Source organism: Hakea prostrata, chromosome 4 (genome assembly GCF_041222555.1).
Source record: "Hakea prostrata isolate BN-2017 chromosome 4, UWA_Hpros_2, whole genome shotgun sequence".
In the NCBI taxonomy this organism is placed as follows: domain Eukaryota; kingdom Viridiplantae; phylum Streptophyta; class Magnoliopsida; order Proteales; family Proteaceae; genus Hakea; species Hakea prostrata.
Window position 1 is genome coordinate 29,296,680 of NC_142603.1, and position 27,523 is coordinate 29,324,202.

Sequence of the window (27,523 nt, forward strand, 5' to 3'; positions counted from 1 at the left end):
ACTTCTGATAGAACTTTTTACATATATTCCAATACAGAGAGTGATTTGACATAGACCAAAGGAGCTAAATGGGCAATTTTTTTGGTAGACCTAAATAACCTTAGGGGGTTTTATCGGACAAAAACATGCATGATGGTTTCGAAGATAAAAAGTATATTGTGGATTTTGGAAGTTTTTCTATTATTTTAAATAAAAATAAAAATGATAATAGATGCCAAATAATTTAAAATAATAAAAAAATTCTCATAATAGAATATGAGAATTGATACAAAAAAGGCCCTTAGCCCAGCATCTTGCATGTTCTGGAATGGAGTTGATTGGAAGGTAACGATCTGTATGGTGGATCCCACTTATTTTTCATAAGGCAAGTCTGATTCTGCTGAAAAGGAAGTAAAATCGGTAAAGAAATGTTTGAATTGGAATCGGAGATAATCGCGAATCAGATCCACCAATTCTGATCCGATTCAGATTCTTCAAAAAATAAAATAATAATAATAAAATTTCTGAAACCATTTGAAAGAAAAGGATTAAAACGGTGCCAACTGGTTAGAGAGTCATCTCCGGTGATACAGTTCCCCGCCTCCTTGACCGTTCCAGTTTGCAATTGTCCTCTCTTACTCTGCTCACAGTTCCGCTGCTTCCATCTCCATCGAGATGGCGGACACAGCCCCACCTTCTCCTTCTATCTTTCTCGGCGTTGACGTTGGCACTGGCAGCGCTCGAGCAGGTCTGTGTTTCACTTACGTTTAAAATTTGATTTGAGTGTTAACTGATTCTTGATTGGAGACGAATCTGGTTTGGCTGGCTTGTGTTCTCTATATTTTTTTCTTCTTGTAAGTATTTTATTTTGACGTTGATTTCCATTGAAAATTTCCGTTCTGTTTTCATTTTTCTTTAATTTAACTTAATATTTTTGGATTTTAATGGTTCTGCGTCTGCGAATCTGTACAAGGCAGTAATGGGGTATTCGTTCAAATTATTGTAATTGTCTCCATGAATAGGGTGCTTCTTTTTCCATTTTTAATGTGGAACTCGGAGATGCTCATTGGAAATGTCAGTATGGAAAAATTTTATTTGTTTTTTATCATTCACCATCGAATTTATTGAAGAATTTTCTGTTGAATTGATGCGTTTTTCCATGTTTATGTGGAATTCAGAGTAGTTTGGTTCATCCAATTGACCAACGCAGGGTTCCCTATGAACATCGAGAATTCCATAGCACCTGTTTTTTTCTTTACTGATGGGCATAAATTTGCTCAAAGTTCATGCATGTGTTTACTCCAGGTCTTTTTGATGAAAGTGGAAAGCTTCTTGGTTCAGCTAGTAGCCCTATACAAATTTGGAAGGATGGTGACTGTATTGAGGTGACAAAAAGTTTTACTATCATGTGCCTAGTATTTGCTTACGGAAGTGAAGGGAAATTTTATTGGTCTATTGGATCTAGTTGACTGTATCAAGTATTTGGAACATTCTGAAAGAGAAGACCGTTGCCACTGAAATAATGAACTCTTTGGTTTTCCAAAATGTACCATATTTATAGCGTTACAATATATGATTGGATTCACAGAAACAAATATATATCTGAATTTTGTATGTATATATATTTTATATTGTCAATAAAGGGCCATAATTTATATATTTAGAATTTAGCTATGAACCTACAACTAAAAATTTCTTTTGTACATCAGCAATCCTCGACCGATATCTGGCATGCAATTTGTGCCGCTGTGAAATCAGCTTGCGTCCATGCAAATGTTGCTGGTGAAGATGTAACTAGTTTGGGATTTACGGCTACTTGTTCTCTAGGTCTGAAACCCAAATTGATATCTTATCCTTATTGACAAGTACATCGCTACTGTGTTTTTGTGGCCTGAAATATGTGGCCTAAACTGAGTAGTTCTGTTTCTGTTTGCAGTTGCTGTGGATGCTGATGGTTCTCCTGTTACGGTTTCTTGGAGTGGTGATGCAAGACGAAATATAATAGTGTGGATGGACCATAGAGCTGTAAGGCAAGCTGAACGAATCAATTCATCTAACTCACCTGTACTGCAGTATTGTGGTGGGGCCCTTTCCCCTGAGATGCAGCCTCCAAAGGTGTGCTTCAGCAGAAGATTGTAGCATTTTGAAAGCACTACGTTGCTATGTTGTTTATTCATTTATATGTACTTCGCATGAATGGGGCTCGACCATGGCATTAAGTCTTTTGTTTTCTATCTGACTACTTAGTCAAGATCAATTTAGGTCAGTCATTCTCTTGATGATGTCATATGGTTTACCATAATGACCAATTAGCAAATGAAAGCATCTGAGTACTTGGATTCAACTTTGTAATTTGATTTTCACACTGAATGTTAAAATATTATCCTTTGTTTATGAGCAGTATGCTCTGAAATATAAAAAAGGAGGACACAAAATAATTCTGAATACAAGTTGATTCCTTTTCTTTTGTCATATTTAAATTTTTTACAGTTTCTTTTACTCATCACAAAGGGTGTTCGTGGTCAAAATTGAATAATGTAAACTAGTTGTCATCTCGTTTGATTGTTTGATTCAACTCATGATGCCATGTATCTGTATCCAGCACTTCTGCATCTTTCATCTCGAAATCTGATGGATATGATTGTATTTTAATGTATGGATGATAAACTACTTACTGCAGCTTTTATGGGTCAAAGAAAATTTGAAAGAGTCCTGGTCAATGGCATTTAGGTGGATGGATTTGAGCGATTGGTTATCATACAGGTATATATGTCAACTAGGCTGATGATTTGGTGGGTGGTTGTATTGATATTGATGATCGCTGTCTTCCAGATTGGTTATTTCAGTAATGAATTTATTGTTTATTTGCACTTTACTTTTATAGAGCAACTGGAGATGATACTCGGAGCCTTTGCACCACTGTTTGCAAATGGACATATCTTGGTCATGCTCACATGCAACAAATGAATGAGAAAGACTTCTCGAGAGATATGGAAGCTTGTGGGTGGGATGATGACTTTTGGGAGGAGATTGGCTTGGGTGACCTTGTGGAAGGGCATCATGCTAAGATTGGTATGGTACATTGTAGCCCTTATGTGATTACCTATTTATCTTTTGTTTATCTCTGAATATTAGAGAAAAAGGGATTTAGGATGCCCATTTTTCAACTGTCTCTGACTAAAATGTGAAATAATATTCAGCAGAGCTGAAAATCATCTAGATAGTGTAGTCAAGGTTTAAAGTATTTCTTATCATTAATGTATTAGTCAGATGATTTTAGGAGATATTTCAGTTCGTATTGCATCTAATTGCCAATATGCATCGACGGGTGCAGAATTGGATGGAATTGGTAACAATATATATGGAAATAGTCTAATTTGAACAAAAAAGATTGATATAAGCAATAAATAGTTATTCCAACGTGCATAAACAGTTAACGAATAATGCTATATATTTAACTATTTGCGTTAAACTAGAAGTATGAAATTGAAATAAGTAATCAAAGATGGGATTTCTTATATGCACTATTGCTTCTAATGCTGTGACCACTGTTGGTGATGTTCAAAGCCATATGTTGAATCTTCTTGAATGGGAGGTACCAATATGATGTTGCACACTTGTTGAACATATGTACAATACTGACCCGAATTATAAAACTGATGGAAGTGTGATTCTCCCTCATAATTGAATCTCGTGTAATACTCTGGATTGGCCAATTCCGGTACATTACTAACTTACAGTTGCGCCTCTCCATATAAGTGTGATGCAGTTCAAGCCCTCCAAGTCCAAGAGAAGTGGAGGGCCAAGAGAATCCCCTAGAGTTGCTCCCCAGGAGCTTATTTATAGTTTTGTTTCATTTCTTTACTGTCGTTGATAGAACCAGAGGCAGAATTGGAACTCTGTCCACTTGAGGGAGCATATTAGGCAGGCCAGACTTTCTTTTCTAAAAACATGAGGTTATTTATTAGTTTAAGTCATTCCTTGTACAGGTCTAACCATAAAGACCTAGTAGTACTAGAAGTTAATTAGAATAAGGCTCCCGAATTCAAATCAGATTAGGAATTCCAGCTCATATTTTGTAAATAGACCCTCCACTTGATGGGGAGAGATCAGATTTTGACTTTTTGAGTATTGAATAAAAGGTTCCTTCAAGCATCTCTTATGTGTTAAGTGCTGATTCTGTCAATTGGCTTTGAAGACCCAAGGCTTAAGAAGGTTCTAAATGTAATCAAGCTTAGACTCTTGACTGTGGCTATTTAGACAGCTTTTGTCTTCCTTCCTCAGGTGAATAGTAGCATCCATAAGGCTCCATTCAACTATTATTGGAAGCCCTCATCAATCCCCATCTTCCTCCTTTTTTATTTTCTGTTTTGGAGCCCCATCCCTGGTTCATCCCTTCTCTTCCATCCAAAACCTAGGACTGCCATATCTCCCTAACCTTCTATTAGTTTCACCCAACTTCAAGCCATTACTTCATCACCTTACCTTCAATCCAAACATTAGCCCAAACAGACCAGCCAATCTTTTGATCTTGTCATTCTCGTTTTCATCACCCAATTTCCCTCCAAAACTAAGAAACCTAATCTTTCCACATTCCACCATCCAAATCCATGAAACTTGGTGAATAGATTCTAGTCAATCAGTTAGCCTTGATCAAATTTTCACCTTATTCCAAGAATTTTCCATCCCATATCTCAAACAGCTGCCCTATCCCTCCATACATCCATCACTGTGAACCTCTCCAAAACTAATACCCATCATTCTGGGCATGGTTATTAAAGTGGCAAAGCGATCAAAGCGATTGGGGCTCCGTCTTGGCGTTTAGGCGGCAATAAAGTGACCAAAGCGGTTTAGTTAATATTTTTAATTTAACTACTTTTAAATTATTTTTTAATACAAATACTTTTTATAATAAACTAAAGTACTAAACATACATTCAACAATCACATTCATAAAAATAAAAATAAAAAAACATTCAAGAATCACAATTATGAATATGGCTGATTATTCCGATTTCCAAGTCATTGTTTATTTAGTGATTAATTGATTATCAATGTTGAATATGGTTCATGAATTATTTTTAACATGACTTTTTTGTTAAATATACATGAATAATATTCAAATTGGAATCAGAATTGATGTATCCATTTTCCCCTTTTTTTAACCAAACAAAGGCTTGACATGATAAATTAATAGATCTCATTATTCCGATTTCCAAGTCATTGTTTATTTAATGATTCATTGATTATCAATGTTGAATATGGCTCATGCTTCACATTCTGTTGCCGATGGACATTTTGGGCCTCGGAGTTCATTTGCAAATTGGGCTTTGATTCTGAAATGGCTCACATATTTAAATTTATATACGGCATTGTAGAATAAATTATGATTAAAAAATAATAATATGCACAAATTAAAAAAATGTAAAAAAGCGGCTGATTTAGCATCTAGGCGGCAATATAGAGCAAAAGGCGGCGAAGCGTTAATGCCTAAGCAAAAAACTGGCAAGAAATCAGCTCGTTAGTTAAGCGGTCGCAATTTAAGCGGTTCAAAAACTGCTTTGCCGCCTAGGTGCGCCTAGGCGGATGCTTTGATAACCATGATTCTGGGTACTCTCCATTCTAATCGATCCAACTAGGGAATTTAGAGGCTATTGATGTAAATCCAATTAAGGAACCCTTTCAGACCATCCCATACATTATACTCTGAATCTAGATTTGGGCCTGGAAATTAGTCTAGCCTTAAGAGATCTTGGATGATTGCCGTACTCAAGTAAAGCAGTATCATAAAGATTGCCATACTTGAGTGAGGCAGCATCAGTAAGAAGAACTACTAGTAGAATGTCCATAACCAGAAGAGTCAGGGGATGGGTATGGACCACGGCTTAAGGGAGCAGCAAGACCATCTGAACTCATACTAAGTGACTCCATGCGACTCATAGTATCCTCATAGTTAGGTTGGGAGCGCTTATCCTTTGGCTTGTATGTTCTACTAGCAAGATCAATTGATCATAAGCCTGGTTGCATGCATAAACCCTACCTCTTATCTGAACTACATATCACCACCAGGTGCAGCACCACCATATACACCACTGCCACCATTAGGTCCTCCACCACCATCACCATGACTACCCCCATCATTGCTGCCACCACCATCACCATGACTACCCCCACCATTGCTGCCACCCCCACCACCACCATCACTACCATCTCCGTCACCTTCATTAGAATCATCACTGTCATATTAACTTTGCGGAATTTTTCCATATTTACGACCTGACCTTGTCATCTTAATCAAACCCTTCCTCTACTGTCAAATTAGGATATTGTGAATGTGATGGAGCTTTTGTTTTGTATTCATCAAGCTGTTTAATGATGCTTTTGATTATTATATCAGGGTTAATGGGTTGGTGATCCTTAGTTTGTTGATTCATCACCGATGATTGGGTTACCAGCTATCCATTCTCTAATTGTCTTCCTCATCAAGGAAGTGGTCAAGGTAGAATAGTTTGACATCTACTTGATCCCATGTTCTCTCCAAAGCCAAATATTCATCTTAACTCCATGTTCTAACATACGTATGCTAACTTCTCCAATTTGTGATAATTGGGACGATTGCGGGGTTTGGTGTGTATCAATCCGAACATACTCTGGTTATGTTCACAACCACTTGGAGCTGCCATTAGTGATAAGATTCAAATGGCAATCTGAGGTGAACCAAGATCTAGGGTTTGATTAATTGAGGTAGGCCCTAGATCTAGGTCACTCTAGGATACTCTTACTGAGAATCAGCAGTCTTCAAGGGCTGTAATACCCGACAGTTGAAGGTAGTTGGGCTGGTTTTATAGGTGATAGGTGCATGCAAGGGTTAGGGTTAGGTTCGTAGGCTTAGAGTCTAGGGTTTTGTACTTTTAAGCTTGAAACCTTGCTGTTTCACTGATTACAGATCTATATTTTCAAGTTATGGTTTGGGGATTCTAGGGTTTTAAGGTACTTAGGGTTTTAAAACTTATAGGTTAGGGTTCCCTACCAAGTTGCAGAAACTCTAGGGTTTTAGATGTAGGGAGGGGCTGGAATTTAGGATCGTAGGTAGGGGGGACTTTGATTAGGTTCCAATTTCAAGAGGGGAGGGGTTTAGTTGAAGGGAATAGGGTTCCATTGGTTCTAGAATACTTGCTGCAATTCTGGTTTTTAGTTTCCTGGAATTCCAGAAGTTGCAGCAAGCTAATGAGGGGGAAAAGAAGAAGAAAAATGAAGGGGGAATGGCTGGGATTAGAACTTAGAAGTCTAGGGCTAGGGCTAGGGAAAGGGAAGGGTTTATGTAATGGGGAGGGGGGAGTCCTAGGGTTGCTGCCAGTGTTGGGGAGGGGAGGAAAGAGGTCTTGGGATGGGGGAGGTGGGTGTAATTGCAGAATGGGGTTTGGAAGGGGTAGGGGAAACTTGGGGAAGAGAGAAGACAAGAGGGAAAGGGGCTGGCATGTGAGAGGGGAAGCTGGAACTTACTTGGGGATAAATTATGGATGCTGGAAATTAGAAATTTTCTGCAGAATTTAATCTTCTTGAAGCTCCTGCAGGCCCCTCTAGGGTACCCATGACTCCATTGCTTGCCTTCAACACTTAATCAATTTTATTAATCAATTCAACTTGCTGATTAAATTGCTAGGAGACTTATTTATCGCCTATTGAAGGAAATCAAACATGGACTCTATGATGTAACCAGGGTCAGCAGGCCTAATAAGGCCCCAAAACAGCTCCCTAGGCTTGCGGCAACTAGGCCTGGCTGAATGCTCTAGGGGGTATTTCCCCCTTGTGGTGTCCTAGGTCCAGTTAGATTCCTTACCTCTTAAGGAGTCTAGAGTTATTTTATTTTCTTTAATTACTCATGTCATGGTTAAGTTGATAAGGAAGGTTAAGTTAATTAGGAGTCCTAGGTGGAACCCACTTGCAAATTCCTTCTAGATAATTAGTATTTTATTTTGTTATTTTTTGTGGTCCTAGTTAGTTGGCAAGTAGTTAGAATTTTACAATTGTTTGGAATATTCATTTTGTGATCAAGTCCAATTAGGTTTTCAAGATTTAGTCCGAGTTTGAGTTCTTTAATGTAAGCTGTAAGGCTATATATAGCCTCCCACACCTTATAAAATTCGGCTGAAGATTAATGAATTGAAGGCTTGGAGTCCTGGAAGGTACCAGGAGACCTGGGCTGAGTGTTTTTAAGAAATTACAGCATTGTTCTTGGTGATCTCCTCCTTCAACTCAAGAATACAGCAGCCTCCCAAACTAGTAAGTAAACCCCAGCCGCATCCCCTCCAATCGCAAGCCCCTACAGCCTCCTTCTCCTACCTGCAGCAGACCTAGACACCCTCCCCCTGCCCTCCTAGCCCCTGCGGCAGCAGCGCCACCCTCCTCTTTCCCTCTACCTTGCGGCAGATCTTCCCCCCTCCCTTTCTCTCTTCTTTTTCCCTCCTTGATTATTGTGGTAGATCTGACATACAGAGAGAGAGAGAGAGAGAGAGAGAGAGAGAGAGAGAGAGGGAAAAAAAAGAAGAAGAAAGAAGGGGGGGGGGAGAAAAGAAAGAAATAACCAAATTCTTGAAAGAATTCCACGATCCCTTCAAGAATTTATCAAGATTCAACCAACAATCCTTTCCCCCTCTCTCTTAGCCTCAAGACCCTAGAACCCACTTTCTTTAACCTTAACCATCCCAAGACCCAATTGCAGGCTTTCCTTACCATCCTTGGGTTAGTTTGGGTATCTCAACCCTCCCAATATTAAGCCTAGCTCATCACATTCCTTTTCCTACCAAGTCTAGTTCATCCCATCCCTTACTCAACCTCCCATAACCAAAGATTCACAATTATTTAGCCCATCTAGGATTTTGTTGACCTAAACTTACCCAAGATTCCACTCCAAACTATCCCATAGGATAACCATAAATTTCTAGTCATCTCAAAACAATACCCAAACCAATAAAACCTAACCCTTTGATAGCCCAATTAGTTGCTGGTTCTAATTAAAGAGATGTCCTGGAGGTTAACCCAGACTCATGGGTTGCATCACTCTAACTTGCAAGACAATACAAACTAAACGTCTAATTAGCCAAGACTTTAACTCACGTAAAGAACCTTCATATCTCACTCTAGACGAATTCGATTTGAATTCTAAGAGTGATATGAATACTTGCAAGAAGTAGGATAAATCTAAAGGACTCCTCCACAACTTAGGAATCCTACCCTAATTAGGACTGTTTAATAACTTCAAACATGTGAACTTAAATTCAATATTAAAAGTAGATCTAGGGTTCCACAAACGCACTAGACCTAACTAAACCCTAATTGGACTCAACTGAAAAAGTGTAAACTTATCAACATTCCCTTGCTGGGACTAGGGCCTTAGGGGTTGTGGAAACAACCCTAGGCCCTATTTCGGTGCTAAACCTGGTTTACATCAATTCTCCACATCTTGCAAAGATGCATCTTCAATGAATGGGGGAGTCTTCTTCTGAACTTCATGCGCTCCTAGATTTTTAGTTGGTAAACCTTTGTTGGACTTCCCTGTAGCTTTCTTAGATGGAATCATGAGAGCTGGTTGGCTAGGGTTTGAGCCCTTATGATTGATCAAAAGGGCTTGTTTCTTCTTGGCTTCTTTTGGTAGGTTCGAAGGTAAAAGCATGATCTTCTATCCTTTATGCACAAAAACACACTTGTTTTCTTTGCATGTGATGGTGACATTCTAACAACCAAGGTCTTCCAAGGATGATGTCAGAAAGCTTTATAGGGCTAGGTTGCACCAATTTTATCAAAATAGGAGTGAGTCACCGGTACCAAGCACTTGCATGTTTCCTTTAGTCTAGCACTATTGAGGACGGAAGCCTTGTACATTTGGAGGTGCTTCTTTGCTTTGAGTTTTGCTCTTTTGACGAAACTCTCTGAAACTACATTGACACTTCTCCCTTCACTTCTCCCATTGTCCACATAGTCTGTGCTAGCAATCCTCCTGCTCTTAAGTCTGGTGTGGAAGATGCTATTTGTCTCCAATCTTCTCCTTTTGACTCAGTAACTAGGAATTTAGACATTACATTCAATTGTTGATCATGGTCTAGATTCTCCTCCTGGAACTCCTCTTCTAGTTCTGCTTCTAATGGAGGGAAAACCACCTCCTCTTCTGGAACTTGATGGTTGGTGTCGAAGATTGCAACTCCCCTTCTTTTAGGACAGTCCCTAGCATAGTGCCCATTTTTATGACAACAGAAACATTCACTTGGGTTGTTGCTGAAGACTGGGGCTTTGTAGTCTGCTTTGGGTGGATTCAGTCGTTTGGGAGGGGCTATAGTCGATGGATGTAGGGTTTGGTGGGGGTCCCTCCTAAATTTCTGACTCGTGTGCTTCTTTTGAGCTATTAGGGTTTTGTACACAAGGCTTTGTTGAATAGATATCTGAGATCTTGCATATCTGTCACACCACAAGCCCACCTGTATGTCATATGTTAGTCCAAGCCTGAATCAAGTCTTGGTCTGTAGCTTGCTTTCCAGAGTCCTTGTCCTTGAGGCAAAAGGGTCAAATTGCTGAATGTAATTGGCAACTGACATGTACCCTGTTTCAGAGTATGGAATTGCCCTGTAGTCTGGTTTTGTAGTGTTCAGGTAGGTATCTCTCAGTTTGTTCCCTTCTCATCTGGTTCCAAGTAGTAAACTCTCTACCCTCATAGTACAATTCTCTCTCCATAGTGTTCCACCAGTCCCTGGCAGCCCCTTCAAGTTTGGGTTTGGCTAGTCTCATCTTTCTATCCTTTGACAGGTCATACCAATCAAAGTGATCGTCTAGGCAGCTCCCGTGTCATGAAAAACATTAATTTTTTGGGTGGGGGGTGTGTGGGTGGGTTCGATCCATTAAATTCTTTTAACTTAAGGTTTACCTTGTGGTGCTTTGTACCTCTCCTCTGATCCTGCCCTCAATTAAAGTATGAACTTATGTGTTGTTCTAGGGTGGTGAGAGTCTGATTAGGCTTGCGAATGGCCTTTCTTCAGTTGCATACCTGCCAAAAATGGGGTTATCATATCGAGATTCTTTGGTGTGGCCATTCCTGTCTCTATCATCGCTGCGAGCTCTTGGAGGATAGGGCTTTTCTGTAGTGTCGTCTATTTGTCTGTGAATACCAATGGTTTCTCCTCAATGAGGAATGTAGGTTTGTGAATTGACCTGTTGGGGATGGTGGGAGAGTATGTATTGTCTTCTCTGCATGGTTGCTCTATGTAAGCTACTCTGTTGGATAAATCCTGTACTTGAGTTGTCAACCCTTGTAGTTGTGCTAGCATCTCATTCGGGGTCTTCTATATGTTCTTAAATTGCTTGGCTGCTGCTGATTCATCCATAACTCTGATATCAAACTGTTGTGAACCCAGATCTAGGGTTTGATTGATTGAGGTAAGGCCTTAGATCTAGGTCCACTCCAGAATCCTCTTCCTGAGAATCAGCAGTCTTCAAGGGCTATAACACCCTACAGTTGAAGGTATTTGGACTAGCTTCTAGGTGCTAGGGTTACGCAAGGGTTAGGGTTGGGTTCAGCCAGGCTTAGAGTCCATGGCTTTGTATTTTCAGGCTTGAAACCTTGCTATTTTACTGATTACAGATCTGAATTTTTAAGTTAAGTGTGTGGGGATTCTAGGGTTTCAAGATAACTAAGGTTTTGAAACTTCTAAGGTTAGGGTTTCCTTCCAAGTTGCAGAAAATCTTGCGTTTTAGATGTAAAGAGGAGCTAGAGTCTAAGATCGGAAGTGGAGAACTGTGATTAGGTTGTAATTCCAAGAGGGGAGGGGTTTAGGTCAAGGAAATAGGGTTCTATTGGTTCTAGAATGCTTGTCGCAGTTCTAGTTTTTAGTTTCCTGGAATTCCAGAAGTTGTCGGAAGCTAATGAGGGAGAAAAGTGGAAGAAAAGTGAAGGACTGAAGGGGAAGGGCTGGGATAAGAATTCTTCTAGGGGAAGGGAAGGGTTAACGTAATAGGGATGGGGAGTCCTAGGGTTGCTGTTGCATGGGTGGTTTTTTTTTTTGTTTGGGGTGGGGGGGGGGGGGGATGGGGGGAAGATGTCTTCAGATGGGGGAGGGGGAGCTGGTACTTAGTTGGGGGTGAATTAGGGATGCTGGAAATCAGAAATTTCTGCAGAATTTAATCTTCTTGAAGCTGCCTCAGGCCCCTTTAGGGAACCCACAACTCCATTACTTGCCTCAACACTCAAGTCCATTTTTTTAATCAATTCAACTTGTTGATTTCATTGATAGCCTCTAACTTGCAAGACAATTCAAACTAAACTCCTAATTTACTAAAACTTTAACTCACTCAAGAAACCTTTATATCTCACTCTAGAGAATCCAATTTGAATTTTAAGGGTAGATATGAAATCCTTGCAAGAAGTAGGACAACTTTGGAGGACTCCTTTGCAACTTAGGAATGCTACCCTAATCATGACTATTAATAACTAGACAATTGCTCCTAAAATTACCTTTTGACCTAAGTGCTCAGTAAATTGTCTAAACTTTCTGAAAGCACGTCCAATTTACACTTTCTTTGTCTTATTGGAAAGCTATCTTAAATAACCTCTAAACTGGTACTGAAATCAGACATAGGGACTAAGTTTGACCTTCTAAAAGTAGTCCAAAGAATAACTAATAAAAGAACATGTTGGATTCTATTAGGAGTCTAATAAGAGTTTGTATAGGAGTTAAATTAGAGTTTGCATTCATGTAAACTTCTATTCCTTGTAATAGTCTACTTTCCACTTTATTATAAATAAAGGGCTTGAGATTATGGATCAATAAGCCATTCTACTACAATCGTTTCTTTCAACATGGCATCAGAGCCTAAGTTCGATTGAAGAATTTTTTCCTTCTGCAAAACCCATCGCAGATTTTCTCTTTCTTCGCTTATCGTAAAACCCATCGCAGTTGCAGAATTTTCTGCAACCATCGCAGGAGAAGCCATTGAAATTCCCTGAATTTTTTTTCACCCATCGTTTTTTTCTGGCATACCATCATCGCTGCATCTGCACCCATCGCAAACCCTCGCAACCCACAGTTCTGTTTTTTTTCGGTTCTTCAGTTCCACTGCACCCATCGTAAACCCTCGCAACCCATCTCCTTTTTTTTTCTCTGTTCTTCAGTACCCATTGCACTACAGTGGGTTCGATTAGGGAAGACCAGGAAGAAAAGGAAAGAAGAAGAGAAGAAAGAGAAGAAAGAGAAGAAACACCATCACTGTTGCTACTTGCTTCATCGCTGCTGCTACTTGCTTCGTCTCTCCAGCTTTTGGGACTTCAAGAAGAAGAAGAGAAAACGAATCAGACTGAACTAGCCCAAATCTGGAAGGGTACTACTGAAACATATGGACAGTTGGGGAATGATGCACAAGTTTATGAGCTACGAAAGAAGCTTCATGAGACTACCCAAAAGGAACTAACTGTGGCCCACTATTATGCTGAGTTGCGATCTCTTTGGCAAGAGTTGGATCATTATGGGGATTATCACCCCACTAATCCAGATGATGTGGCGACATATAAGAAGTACATTGATAAGATTCGAGTATATGACTTCTTGGCAGGTTTGAACGTGGAGTACGATCAGATCAGAGTGCAAGTCTTAAGTCGTTCTCCCTTTCCTACACTAGAACAGTCTTATGCTCTTGTTCAGTGTGAGGAAAGTCGTCGATTAGTCATGCTTCATACTCCTATTATGGAGAAATCAGCTTTACAGTCTGTTCGCACTAAATCTGATCCGGCTAAGGAGATTGTTAAGTGTGAGCACTGTCACAAACCATATCATACCAAGGAAAATTGTTGGAAAGTGCATGGGAAGCCTACTGATTTTGAGCAAAAACGAGCACAAAGACAGGGAAAACAAAAGGCTAATCTTTCTGAGACAGTTTCCACCACACCCTCTGTAGACGTTGGTTTTTCGCAGGAAGAGTTCGCTACTCTGCGACGTATTATGTAGTCTTCTACTGCCGGTACAGCCTCGACCACTGCTTCCTCTACTACCCCTATCAACTCCTACCTAGCTACTTCAGGATCTGGGGAAGGAGATTGGTTGTGGTAAATGGACTTTATTTGCTCGAGCCGATTGGAGGATCTACTTCTGCTTTGACTTCATCTTCTAATCCGGTCCATTCGGTAATATCAGACCTTCATTAGTGGCAGCGTAGGCTCGGTCAACCCCCTTTCAAATTTTGTCATTTTCTCTAGATTTGTTTTCCTGATACTTTTATCTTACCATTACAATTTCTTCCTTTTTCAAGTTTCCCCATTGGAACTTCCTTTGTTATTATCTTCCCACGTGTAACGCTACACGTGAGGGGGAGATTGAAGATGTCTACAATTCAAAGCCTTTCATGTAGACTTCCTTATAATTTGATCTTTGTTACCTTTGAAAGTTTGTCCCTTACCTTCGCAATCTTCCACTTTGGAGATCTAACATTGCTATAGAGCTATCTTTTTGACTGTGCAGAACTTAATCTCTGTTAACCCTGGAGTTTTGCCCCTTAACTTGACATCTTCCCTTCGGAGATCTTACCTTGCAAAAGACTTGTCGTTTGACCTTTGCAGAACTTGATCTCTATTACCTTTGGAGATTGTCACTTATCTTGACAAATTTTCCCCTACCTTTGGAGATTGTCCCTTGGCAAACTTTCCCTTTAAAGATCTAACATTGCTACAAATCAAAACTTTCACTTTGGCTGTTTTACCCTAGCTATTGTTACCCCAAAAATATATTTTTCCTCAGATTTGTGCAGAAATTTAGTCTTCTCAACATTTGAAGATTCTACTTTTTTACTTGGGTGTTCTTCCTTGAAGACATAAAGTTGCAGTAAAGATGAGGACAAATCAAATGGAAGTCTATAAGGCAGACGTAATCTATAAGTTTGAAGATCAAATTGCAGATGTTTACCTGGACAGATGTTTTATACTTTTTTTGGTCAAGTTGGACATGTGTGATATCCATGCCTCAACTTGAGGGGGAGTGTTGGATTCTATTAGGAGTCTAATAAGAGTTTGTATAGGAGTTAAATTAGAGTTTGCATTCATGTAAACTTCTATTCCTTGTAATAGTCTACTTTCCACTTTATTATAAATAAAGGGCTTGAGATCATGGATCAATAAGCCATTCTACTACAATCGTTTCTTTCAACAGAACACAAATAAAGGCTCATGCTTTAAAGCTTCACTGAACATTTTACTAAATAGCAACTGTATATAAGGGGTGCACAAGTGCACAAGGATCCTGCCACTGCAGTCCGGACTCTGGAGAGGATCATAATTTAAGCAGTCTTATTCCTGATTTGGCAGAGTGGCTGTTTCCAGATTTATACCTAGGAGGCTGATCACTTGGTCACAATGGAGCAATCTTTACCTTTGCACCAAGGGCCACCTTTTGATATATAAAAGTTGAAATCTCAGTTCCAGAGCCAATTTGGTCAGGCCTGAAATGCTGAAACTGAGATGTGCCAGATCTTGTTTGAAGGTTTTGACAATGGGTTCCGACTTTGGGCCTTCATGGGTTTTGAAACCTAGTGTTGAAGTTTGGATCAGCCTGGTCTGAACACTTACAACTTGAATATCTCGTGTCTGTCAACTGCGCTTTAATTTCATATTCTTTTAGCACACCAGGCTTGTTGGTGAAGCGGTGGTGTATGGTTATCACTGGGTCAGCTTATTTGTTTATATAAATATTCTAGAATATGCGCTTCACCTACATTCGTCTGTTAGTTCCAATCTTGAATAGTTGTTGTAGAGTAAACATTACTTTTTAGCACTTCCAGGAATCTATGGAACATAATTTACCATTTTTCTCAATATCATGTACCCTTGACCTACATTTGTATTCAGGAAAATGTATCTGGACAAGCTTGTGAAGTCATGGAATTTAATGATGCTATACCATCATGACTCATCTTGGAGCTTTTCGCTCACATTTTAGTGACATGAAATTATAGTTATCTTCTTTTTCTTTTGATGACTAACTACAGTAATTTTAAATTTTTAAGTAGTGCTGACTACCTTAATCTGGTCTGTCTCTGCATAATTGAAGAACTGTTTCTTCATATAAACAGGCTCGCAAATTCTGAGTGCATGAACAGTCAATTGTTCATGGTTCTATGTCTACTTACTGAACAACCATTTTTCAGTATTTTTTATTATTGATATCAGCTAATGACTCATCTATACTTGATGCTAACAGGGCGGAGTGTTGCATTCCCTGGCCATTCTTTGGGATCTGGTCTTACTCCAGCTGCTGCGAAGGCAAGAAACTTAATAGTGAAGAATTCTGATTGATTTCAAGTGACGCTCCCTTGAGGTCCATTAACACAGCAAATATATTTGTTTTTCTTAAGAAACAGCACCTCTTCCTGTGGGCTTCTTTGGGTGATTACGCTTGAGATTGTCACACTTTGCAAAATTTTATTAACATTGTGTTTTCTTAGAGGAACATTTGAATTTTCAGGAGCTAGGGCTGGCAGTTGGAACTCCTGTAGGAACTTCATTGATTGATGCTCATGCTGGTGGTGTGGGGGTAATCGAAAGTGTCCCTGCGGGGGTAATCGAAACTGTCCCTGCATCAGAATCTCAGTCTAAAGGTTCAGCAGTATTTGCTCTGATTTTTGTTGCTTTTCAGCTTTTCCTAATAAGTATTGTCCTTATTTTTGTATACCCGTCTCTTTCAGGAGATGATGCCATATGCCATCGTATGGTGTTAGTCTGTGGAACATCCACTTGTCATATGGCTGTATCCCAAAGCAAAGTTTTCATTCCAGGGGTTTGGGGACCTTTCTGGTCAGGTATATTACTTGTATTTTATAGTCATTGTTGCAGCTGATAGGAAAGAATAAAGATATTTCCTGTTTAACATGTGAGCCATCTCCTGCATGGGTAATGGCCTAAGGGTGGCACAAAAGTGGAACTGTCCTGAAATTCTGGTCATCTCATACATTGCTCCCTCACTGATGTGCTCCCTCCTCCCCAACACCCCCCCCCAAGTGGGGCATGGCTGCCCCCTGAAGATCTTTATTTATTTATTTATTCTCTCTCTTGTAGGTAGTTAGTTTGCCAAAATTCAATTTTTAGGCAATGGGGAAAGAAGGGAAAGATACCTTTCCCTCTGAATGTTTATATGGTGTTAGAACAATGATAACAAGCATGATTGAAGAGTCACCACCGTTGGCAAGATCCAATGAGTGGTATTATGTTGGCAATGTAATTCTGTCTTTATGTATATGACTGATGTGGTAACATGTTTGGAGAGCATGTGTCCCGGTAATTAGAGAGCAGGAAAATTTTCAACAGCATCATCTTGTAATTTTTTGAGCCATCTTAGAGGCCAACTTTGTTGGGAAGTTCAAATTTAAGTCCTCTTTCTGTTGGCTTTAGAATCAGTTTAATTGAAATTCGAATGAGGGGGACATAACTCAAACATTACCAGTGGTGCAAACTTCCCAGTTTATGTGTTATTTGACATATATGGCAATGCCATATGAAATTTGGATTACCATTCAACAGAAAAGTTGTATTTCCATTGGTCTTTGAAAAGTTGTATTTCCATTGGTCTTCTTTCCATTGCCACTGGAATCAAGATTGTAGACATTGGACAAGTGAAATAGGACCATTTCATATTGCAGCATAAATCAGTATAAGGTAGGGCTCTTGTTCAAGTTGCATTCTGTATCCCCATTTAATCAGTTTTTGAGCCCCCCACAAAGAAAAAGTAAAAATATAGAAACCTCTCCCTCCACTGTAATCCTCCCTTTCATGAACCAGAAATATAAAAAATTGGAGGCCTTTCAAGCATATTCAAGTTGAGTTGCATTAGGTGATGCAGGTCTAAACTATAGATCTCCTAAAAATGTATCAAGAAACCATAGATCTCCTAAACTACCCATTCCAAACTTCGTACTCTACTGCCCCACAACCCCAGTGCAGTTTGGTCCAAATCCCATTCCCATCTGACTTTTCAAACCTTAGGTTTCACCATTTCTTGAAAAATGCACTAATTTCTTGATCAAGAAGAAACTTCATATTTTTTCAGTCCACCCTTCCAAATCTATTACATCTCAGTGCCTAACTAGCTCCCTCAAAAAACCTAGTTGGGGGTGAGATCCGACCGAGTTGGAGTAGTTTTCTTTGTTCAAAGTGAAGTCAGATTTCAGTCAAAAAGCATAAAATTATAAATAATTTTTGAGATAAAATGAGTTCTCGCCGAGCTACCCAATATATTACTGAGATCCTGTCAAGGTATCGGAGATATTATCGATCTTGCTGAGATTTGACCAAGATATGTCGAAGATATGACCAAGGTAACCAAAATATTATTGAGATATTGAGATATATGAGATATGATTGAGATGCGGGGTCTTGGTATTTTTTTCTCTTACTACATGTCTCGTCTTGCTTGGCTGAACAAGTGAGATCTCACGAGTTCTTGAACCCTGATCCATTATAACATGGTTTAGAATCTCAGTTTCAAGGATGGTTTTGACCAGCCAGAAATTGAGATCTAACCAAGATCTCTAGAAACCTGTTCAACACCAGGGAATTTTCCCCCCATCTCGACATTTGGTTTCAGCACCTTAGTCATGGTTCCTCCCTGATTTGTGGTATAAAGGCTTTTTGAAGGTCTCCTAAATACATTGAATGAGCTATTTTCTGTAAAAAATAATCATTGGTATGATTCTTGACCCAAGTCTGCCATTCTTTGCTGGAACTTAGAATAATAGGTTACTAGCTAAGAAACATATAATGACAAATACAAGGATTCATAATGTACTTTTAATACAATAATGTCAAGAACCCGAATTAAACGACTAAATCCTAAACCAAAGAAGTTTGCACATAGGCACTTTGAAGTAGAAGGAATCATGTTTTCTTCTCATGAAACCAAGCATTTTGTTGAGACATGGAGGCAATGTCGAAACCCAGACATGAGAATCTAAAGCCTCCGAGATCTGCAAGTTTTGGTCATAAGAAGTGATTTTTTGTCACTAATAAAGGTTTTGACCATGTCAGTCGAGAACTCAACTGAATTGGTTAACTCTTTTTCTTTTTTCTTTTTCATTTTTCATTTTTTTTTAACCAGTGTATCTCGTCTTGGTTTCTCAAGAAACCAAGTTTTTGGCAAAATTTTGGTTGGTTTTGTGAACTGTGACTTGAAGACCATTTGATGCAGCACAACCTTGGGATGACCCAAATCTGTTTATGAACCCAGATCGAGATGAACTGCTCCAATTAAAGTTTGGATTTAATAATGTATTTAATTATTTAATGTTTATTCATTGAGTTCATACATTTTTTTTTTCATTGAGTTTTATCATGTTATTTTTATTTTGGAATGCCTTATAGGCTTTATTTAAGGATTAGGGGTTATTTGGTTTATAAGTCTCTCAATTTATCATTAATAGACATGTAACAATCATTTTCTTTTATGGAATAGAGATGAATTAAAGCTTAGAGCTTTGGATCCAATATCCTCCTTCCTCTCCTTTCCTGTTATTGTTTTGCCTAGTGTTTCTTTTCTTTTTTTTCCCCTGCGCATCACAGGTCCGATCTTCTGCTGAAACATTCCCCCAGTCCAACCTTTCATTCCACCACAAGCCCCTCTACTATCATCCCCTTTGCCCAAGTTTCATCAGATTATGTAACTTCTAAGCTCTAAAACCTTGACCCTAAGGATCTACCCCATTTCACCCCATCTCAAGAAATTCCCTGTTACCTATAATATCAACCCTAAGCCCTCGCATTGGTACCATTGAATTGCATCCCATATCCCATCACTAACCTAATTAAGCCTTCAATACAGGGACCCCTTTGAGAGAATCCCAAAGGTGTCATCCCATATACTGCAGCTAAACTTACCTAACCTAACGTATTTTGGCCTTGGAGCTGGTTCTGATCAAGATTGTTGTTTGTCTGGCCCTCACCTCTAGTGAGGCTAGATAGTTATGAAGTAGATTAGTGCACAAAAAGAAGTATCTCAAATTGGGGATTTCATCCTAATTGCTTTAACTTCACATGAAGTAGGCTGATTGAAGTTTTTATTGGCTGTTTGGAGTTTAAGTTAAATTAAAAAGCAAGGGTTGTAAACGTTCTTTTTATCTTTGGGATTGTTATCCACTGTTATCTCAGATTCAAGTCCTCTTGACTCAGTTTTGTGCTAGTTGGACCAGATGTTTGAAATAGTCTGGAGCAACTCATGCTTTTGGGTTATTGGTTTTAACTCAGTTTCTATTTTCCATCATTTATTTGGTTATTGCAGCGGGTGCTGTAGAAATTGGTTGTGGATGCTTCTGAATCATTGAACCAAATATTCACCAAATTGAAGCCCTGGGCTTGGCATTGATCTGTGGGTAGGCTTGTAATTGAACCATGTGTTGTTCTGGTGATATGGGAACTATTATTTGTGCATTGCAGTGCTCTGTTTCAAATTGGATGCCTGTACCTGCCTATCTGGTAGGCCTTGTGGTATTTTTTAGGTTTGTTTGCCTGTGCTGAGAGGCAGGTGTACCACAAAACTGTGGTAGATTGCACAGGGTATGAGAATAACAGGTGGTAGTTAAGAGATTTAAGGAGACATTTTTTAGTATGCTTGAGCAATGAGAGGACAAATATGCTTGATTCATTACCCTCCAGTGTCAAGCCAACTTCGTCAGTAATATATGTGATCGCATGACTAAAGTTTCTGTCATAAAAGATGTCTTATTTAGGTTATCTGTTATATAATTAGATCAAGACCTTTGAATATGCCAATGACTCCTGCTGGTCCAATCTCCAAATGCATTTACTTGGATCAGGCTTGAGCTTGGTTAATCTTACTTGATCCTGTCTGTCTCAGGAATCTGGTGTGATCCTACTGATGATATGCAATATCAATGGCAACCTTTTTCTCTAGACTTATTTGTTCTTTGTCATATCAACTGTTGTCAACTTGGGATTATATATATATATTTTTATATATCATGTTTAGTTCATTTTTTGTTCAGCAATGGTACCTGAATACTGGCTCACTGAAGGTGGTCAAAGTGCAACTGGTGCTTTACTGGATTATGTAATTGAGAACCATGTTGCTTCTCCTCCTCTTGCAAACCGTGCTGCTTCTCAAAGTATGCTTTTTTATTTGTCATTTCTTTTAATAGGCATCATTCAGCATTCTCAGTCCACATTGTTTCCTTGTAAACTATAGAGCATCATATTCATCTGTTACAGGGATTTCCATATTTGAGCTGTTAAACAGGATGTTGGAATCAATGATGAATGACTTGAAAGCTCCTTTCCTTGCTGCCTTGACTAAAGATATACATGTCCTTCCTGACTTCCATGGGAACAGGTATGTAGTTCATTGAGATAACAGAATTTTTGAGGTCTTCCATTCTTAAATTTTCTATGTATTCATAGTTATCCTTTCAATTGATCAGATCACCCATTGCAGACCCAAAATCAAAAGGGATGCTCTATGGTTTAACACTCGATAAAAGTGAAAGACAGCTAAGTCTTCTATATCTTGCTACAGTCCAGGGTATTGCATATGGAACACGCCATATTGTGGAGCATTGCAATTCACATGGGCACAAAGTAAGAATCTGCAAGTGTAACTTTGTAGACTTGTTTTGGGTACATATATAGAGTTTCTTGGGCTGTGCCTTTTCAAAATTTGTTCTCGTTTCTAATAACAGTTTTTTTTTTTTTTTTTTTTTGGGGGGGGGGGGGGGGGACAAATCCTATTCCCTCTATTCAATTTGGTGTAGTTTCATATCCTCTAGCATTCCAAACCTGAGTTTGATTGACCAGTCTGTGAGTTTTTCACTTTGAAAATAATTTACATTGATTGTTATATTATTCTACATTGATGTATATTTGTAATATATGATGATGAACAGTATGTCTTTCTTATGGAGACACTGTATAGAAGTATAGAACCCACATTTTCTGATGGTGATAGTAATCGCATTTTGAATTTTTTGTGAGCACTTTGAAACATATATATTTATTTTGGTTGTTTTACTATATTTATGGTAGTAGAGCACATCTAATATATCTTATATGTAGCTAGACAGTTCCTTTGTTTGATACTGAATTATTATTGTGACTTTTGTTTTCTAATGATAAAGCATATTGGTTACTTGGTTAGGTTGCTTGGCTATTTCCTTGGTGGATAAAGATCTTTAGTGTTAACCTTCTTACGTGCTTTGTTTTAACAATTTATTTTGTGCATGTAGATTGACACTCTTCTAGCATGCGGTGGACTTGCCAAAAACCCCTTATACATTCAAGAACATGCAGATATCATTGGTCCCTCTCTTTCTCTCTCTTCATCCATTTATCTATGTTAGCATTCATCCGCCATTGATAGATTGGTCAATGTTGTATCTATTCCACACACCCCCCCCCCCCCCAAAAAAAAAAAAAAAAAAAAAAAAAAAGCTCTATTTTTAACCTTAAACCTTTGTTAAAGGGTCCAGTGATTCATCTTGGTCTTGCAGTGTGGGTGAACCCACCTGCTCCATTGATGTCAAGATGGGTAACCAAAAATCAGTTCCTGTAGGCCCACATAGAAAGGCCTTCCTGTGTGGCCCTCTCATATGCCACATAGCAGATCAAGTGAGTCCCATTTCATGTACAGGGCTAGGAAGTAGGAACTCTACTAATATGTCAAATTTCATCCAAATGGAGTTGATGTATGGCAAAATAAAGCTTTCTAAATCCACAAAGAACATGAATCTTTTGAAAAATGGTATAACGCAAACACAAAACTGTAGGGCAGAGTGCTAATGCATGGAGTGATATATGATTAAATTTGGCTCCATAATTTGTTGCATGGGATCTCTAAATTTTGCTTTGTCTGGCATCTATTAATTGTTAGAGCTGCCAAATCATTATTCCACATGGCACAAAGGACAAAATTATTTTTCTCAGCCTTTCAGTGGTCAGGCTACATGAATCCTTTTCTCCAGTCTCATATGTTCAAAGCTAATTAATCTCAAGCCTAAACTATGTGTCTTTCCTCACCACTTCTCCTAGTGTCATTGTAGGCCTACTCATGGGTCATGGCTCTTATGACTCCAATTCAAATCAATTTTAGTCATTCTACCAAGGCATCTTACATGAGGGAAGCTCTACTTGTAGCTTACAGGAGGGGTGTCTTCTCTTCCTATATTAACTGGACCAACCTCTCTTCAACAGGTTGTTCCTATGTTTTACTATGAATTGAAGATTAATTTAGGGGGAAAAAAAGAAGAGAAAGAAACTTCATGACATTTGTGCATAAATTTATTTATGTGAATGTCATGTCTTGAATACTTTGGATTATCCAATATGAAATGACACCATTACCTAATAATGTAGGGCTATGCTGAAGAGAAATATATTATTCTAATAGCCATTCGTGTAGTTTTTCTCTTTCACATTAAAATGTTTTTATATTGTTTTATGTTGTAGTTGGTCATCATATTAACATGAAGGCCTAACATTTTCTTTATCATGTTACGCTAATTCGATGTTAAATATATAGTTTTGGTACCCTTTACGGTCCTTCCCACAACTTTAACACAGTTTTCCAAATTCATTTTATCTTTTAAAATTCGTTTTTTATTAGTTAAATACTAATACCCACTTAATTTTGTTGTTATCAAGATTTTAGGGTGAAGAGATTCGCTATGAGGTTGTAAATTTGTTAATTAAACAGCAAGTGGTCAATCAAGATTCTTTTTCTTTTTTATTTTCTATTTATTTAGAGATGAAATACAGAAAGCTTTTTATCATCATCTAATATCCCTTTTTTTCTAAATTTTTTAAAATGCCGATGTAGAATGGAATCTTTGCATATTTATCTACCATTTATAGTCTTACTTTTTTTTCCCTTTCAATATAACATACAGTTTTTTCTAATATGGGTAAAAATGTTGTCTTCTCATATGTATGCTTGAAAAAAGTGCTTGACAATGACACATTGTGACATCATGATATGTCATTTTCAATTAATTTTGAGAAAGCCTTTTACAACCCATAAGGGATAGCTAAAAGGTGATGTCAAGTTCTAAATGTGGCCCTGAGCTAGCATGGAGGCCAATAGGAGTGCAATTGGAAGGTTAACAGGGGCTGGATTTTAACCTTTTATTGGAGTACAATGATCATTTCACCTCATCCTGTGTCTGGCAGAGAAGCCATGCTCCCAAACGAAGTTTCTGTATTCACATTTTCAGAGAACCATATTTCCTTATTCAATAGAAGCATGCCCACTGAATATGAATTGAAAAAAGCTTCTGCATAGGTAACCCCCCCCCCCCCCCCCCCAAAAAAAAAAAAAAAAAAAAAAAGAGACCGAAATTTTCAATACTTTTGGTCCTTACATTTGGTTGATGGTTTTTGTCACCATCTGAAAGTTTTGTTGACAATGTTGATATTGTAATAGTCTGCCTTTTCTGACAAATTGCAAACTTTGACATGTCCAAGACGGAGCAAGAGGTGAAACCAGAATCAGCCTTTGCTGAAATTTCAGATGGAGTCTTGATCTTTTTGGTCACAGAAATGGATTGTTCCATTGAGAAGTTAGTCATTTTGGTCAGTCCCTCCCCCCAACCCACATAAAGAAAAATACAAGGGAAGGACTCACTGGAAAGATACACTTCCAACAAAATTGAAGTATTTAACTCATTGTGGTCTGACCGGAATGGCCTACCAAAATGAGGTTTTGAACTATGTTGGAACTCCATGCAATTCACAATGGCTGGAGAATATGTTGGTTTTTTGACAGTTCTTTGCATATTTGTTACCTCTCAAATTCAGCCAAATGACAGTGCAGTATGAACCCCCCCATTCGTTATTTTTACCTATCAGTGTTATCCAAAAAGACAAATAATGATATGGTAACTTTTATCCATGTCACAAAGGTGTGAATGCTAACATGAGTTACATGAGGACATCAATGTTAGAAGGTTATTGAATTCATTGATGACTCTGATTGACTTGACTTGACTTAGGCCTTTGAATGAAAAAATGCAACAGGTTGTCCATTAATTCTTCCTAGAGAAAGTGAGTCTGTTCTCTTGGGAGCCTCTATTCTTGGAGCGGTTGCTGCAAAGAAGTATTCAAGTCTCCATGATGCAATGAAGGCATTGAGTGCTCCTGGCCAGGTATATTTATCTATGTACAACAGACACCAAACCAAGTTTTTATCCCTTGCATCATTATTTGTGATCTCTTTGTTTTTCTAACAAGTTAACCAGTTGACATATGTATTTCCTGTATAACCTGCTTGATCCGTTAAATTATCTGGCATCAAAGTTCTACTACTGTATTAATTTTTAGTACTTCTTCCTTTGCTATTAGTTGTGTGGTGGGACTTACTAGTTGAACTTATTCTTGTGGGAAAACATTTTGATAATGTACCTAGAGATCATAACATGTAGCTGAAACAATAGTTGTTGAATTGCCCTTTAGGCTCTTTGGTTGACCTGGGCATCTTGGATGCCCTGCTCACCTAAGTTGTTTCACCTTGTATTTTAGCCTTCTACAACACCTTGGTTCACCTGGTGCCTTGACAAAGATGCTGAAAGGTGTTTTTCTTTGGATAATCTTTCATAATTATGATTCTTGAATGTTTGTTTAGCTTATAATAGAAACTTATCAGTTTAAAAGTAGTTATTGAAAAAATTTGCCCCAACTGCTCTGGTTGCCTTGTCGCCTTGACAACCATGCGATGGACCAAGGGTTCTGGCTTATCTCTATATTTCAGCACCTTCTTCCAAACCAAGAGCAATTCTGAGTCGGTTTCACTGTCCAAAAGGAGTCCTGCTTAACATGCGTGCTATACACCCAATGGATCTACTTGCTGTCTCTTTTTGGAGCAATCCACCAGATCTGCCTAAGGATCCCTGCCATATTCATTTCCTTGATGTGGTGAATTCATAGCCCTTCTCGTGCTTTGGTTTACATACAGCCTTCCAAGCCAAATGCATCTTCCTTTCCTAGTGAAGGGCCAGACCATGGGAAGTTTGAACAGATGGACTCCAGCTTTGTTACCATGTTCCCTGGCAGGCCAAAATCCAGTAGATGTAGCATCCCTGCAAGACTGATCATGGTAGCTGCAACCTTCCTGCATAAGAGAGCAGCCTCGACTCTCATCCTTCTAATCTCCTCTCACTATCAATGATGGTGTGCAATCTCCACTTGATAGTTGATACTTCACCTGAAAACAGAGTTACACAAATATACCTAATAGGCAGCTTGTGTTTAAAAAGAACCTTTTAATTCCAAAAGTTGCAGCTTGCTATTCTGGGTAAGGCCCCCTAAGATAATAGAGGACTTAGCCTTATTGAGATGTAACCCAGAGTGGGCAACAGACTCAGTTAGAGCCCCCATGCTACCACTATCAGGTCCTTATTTGCAAACATCAAGTGAGATAAGTGGCTGCCTTGCATCTAGTTAGTAATTTGATTTGACCTTCGATATTCAACTTCCTCATTATACCTGAAAAAGCCTCCATAGCCAAAGTGAACAGGTAGGATGATGGGGGATCCTCTTGTCTTATGCCCCGTACACCGGGAAAATAGTCTGCTAGACTTCTACTGATTAGAATGGAGAACATAGGAGTCATTATACAATGCTTTCACCAACCCCAAGAATGTATCAGGGAACCCCATTCTCTCCATAACATCCAACAAAAACCTCCTAGTCAGAGAATCATAGGCTTTATGCAGATCTGTCTTCAACAAGCTGATGTGGATGCGCCTTCTGTTCAGTCCCCCACACCTCAAACCCCCCCCCCTCGGGCACGCAAAAAAAAAAATGTCATGAGAAACAAGAATGTTGTCCACAATTGATCTTCCTTTTATAAAAGCAAACTGAGATTGTGTAAAGCTATAGGTCTATACCCTGCAAAGGCCCAGCCCAGCTCCACACATTTAGGAACTGAAGTGAAAAAGGTAGCATTGATGGAACTAAGCAAAACCGATTGTTCAAAGGAACAAAGGATGGCATTAATCAATTCTTCCCTACCAATGCCCAAAAATAACTATAGAACTTAGCCACATATCTTTCAGGTCCTAGACCTTTGGGACCTTTCTTTCCAAACACGACCTTCTCTATCTTCTTCAAAATGGCCTCGTCCAACCATGATTATTGTATCTTTGAAAGCCTCCCTGTAGTGGAATATTTGGTAGGCAGCTACCATCATCTTCTGCATATCCCAAAAAGGGACCCCCCCCCGGCCGAAACCCTAAGTTGGGCCCAAAACCCACACCTAGGGGTAAGCCTCCCCAGGCTGGCCAAACCTTAGGGGGCATTTTTTTCATTTATCCTCTAATTTCAGCATGTGTCTTTACTTAATTAGGTTTGAATTTCAGCATGTTAGTCTTTAGTTTTTAATTCACTTAGAGTCTTTAATTGAATAGAATTCAGTGTGTCAAATAGAGTATTTAGTTGAATAGAATTCAGTATGTGTCAATAAAGAGTCTTTAGTTATTATTTTGGATGGTTATGATTATAAGTAATGGATCCTAATCTATAAAGGAGTCTC

General features: G+C 38.8%; 1 protein-coding gene across 1 annotated transcript in view; it reads left to right on the forward strand.

The window, feature by feature from the left end:
- The first annotated feature begins 537 nt into the window (after positions 1-537).
- Positions 538-27,523, forward strand: part of LOC149018654 (FGGY family of carbohydrate kinase) — a 31,354-nt gene continuing 4,368 nt past the window's right edge. Inside the window, exons 1-14 of the mRNA XM_089152812.1 lie at positions 538-727; positions 1,285-1,364; positions 1,689-1,806; positions 1,916-2,094; positions 2,660-2,742; positions 2,864-3,051; positions 16,205-16,266; positions 16,469-16,601; positions 16,689-16,802; positions 20,994-21,113; positions 21,217-21,337; positions 21,426-21,582; positions 22,227-22,299; positions 25,012-25,139. Coding sequence (XP_089008938.1) covers positions 655-727; positions 1,285-1,364; positions 1,689-1,806; positions 1,916-2,094; positions 2,660-2,742; positions 2,864-3,051; positions 16,205-16,266; positions 16,469-16,601; positions 16,689-16,802; positions 20,994-21,113; positions 21,217-21,337; positions 21,426-21,582; positions 22,227-22,299; positions 25,012-25,139 — 1,629 coding nt within the window. The 5' untranslated portion in view covers positions 538-654. The remainder of the gene's footprint in view (positions 728-1,284; positions 1,365-1,688; positions 1,807-1,915; positions 2,095-2,659; positions 2,743-2,863; positions 3,052-16,204; positions 16,267-16,468; positions 16,602-16,688; positions 16,803-20,993; positions 21,114-21,216; positions 21,338-21,425; positions 21,583-22,226; positions 22,300-25,011; positions 25,140-27,523) is intronic.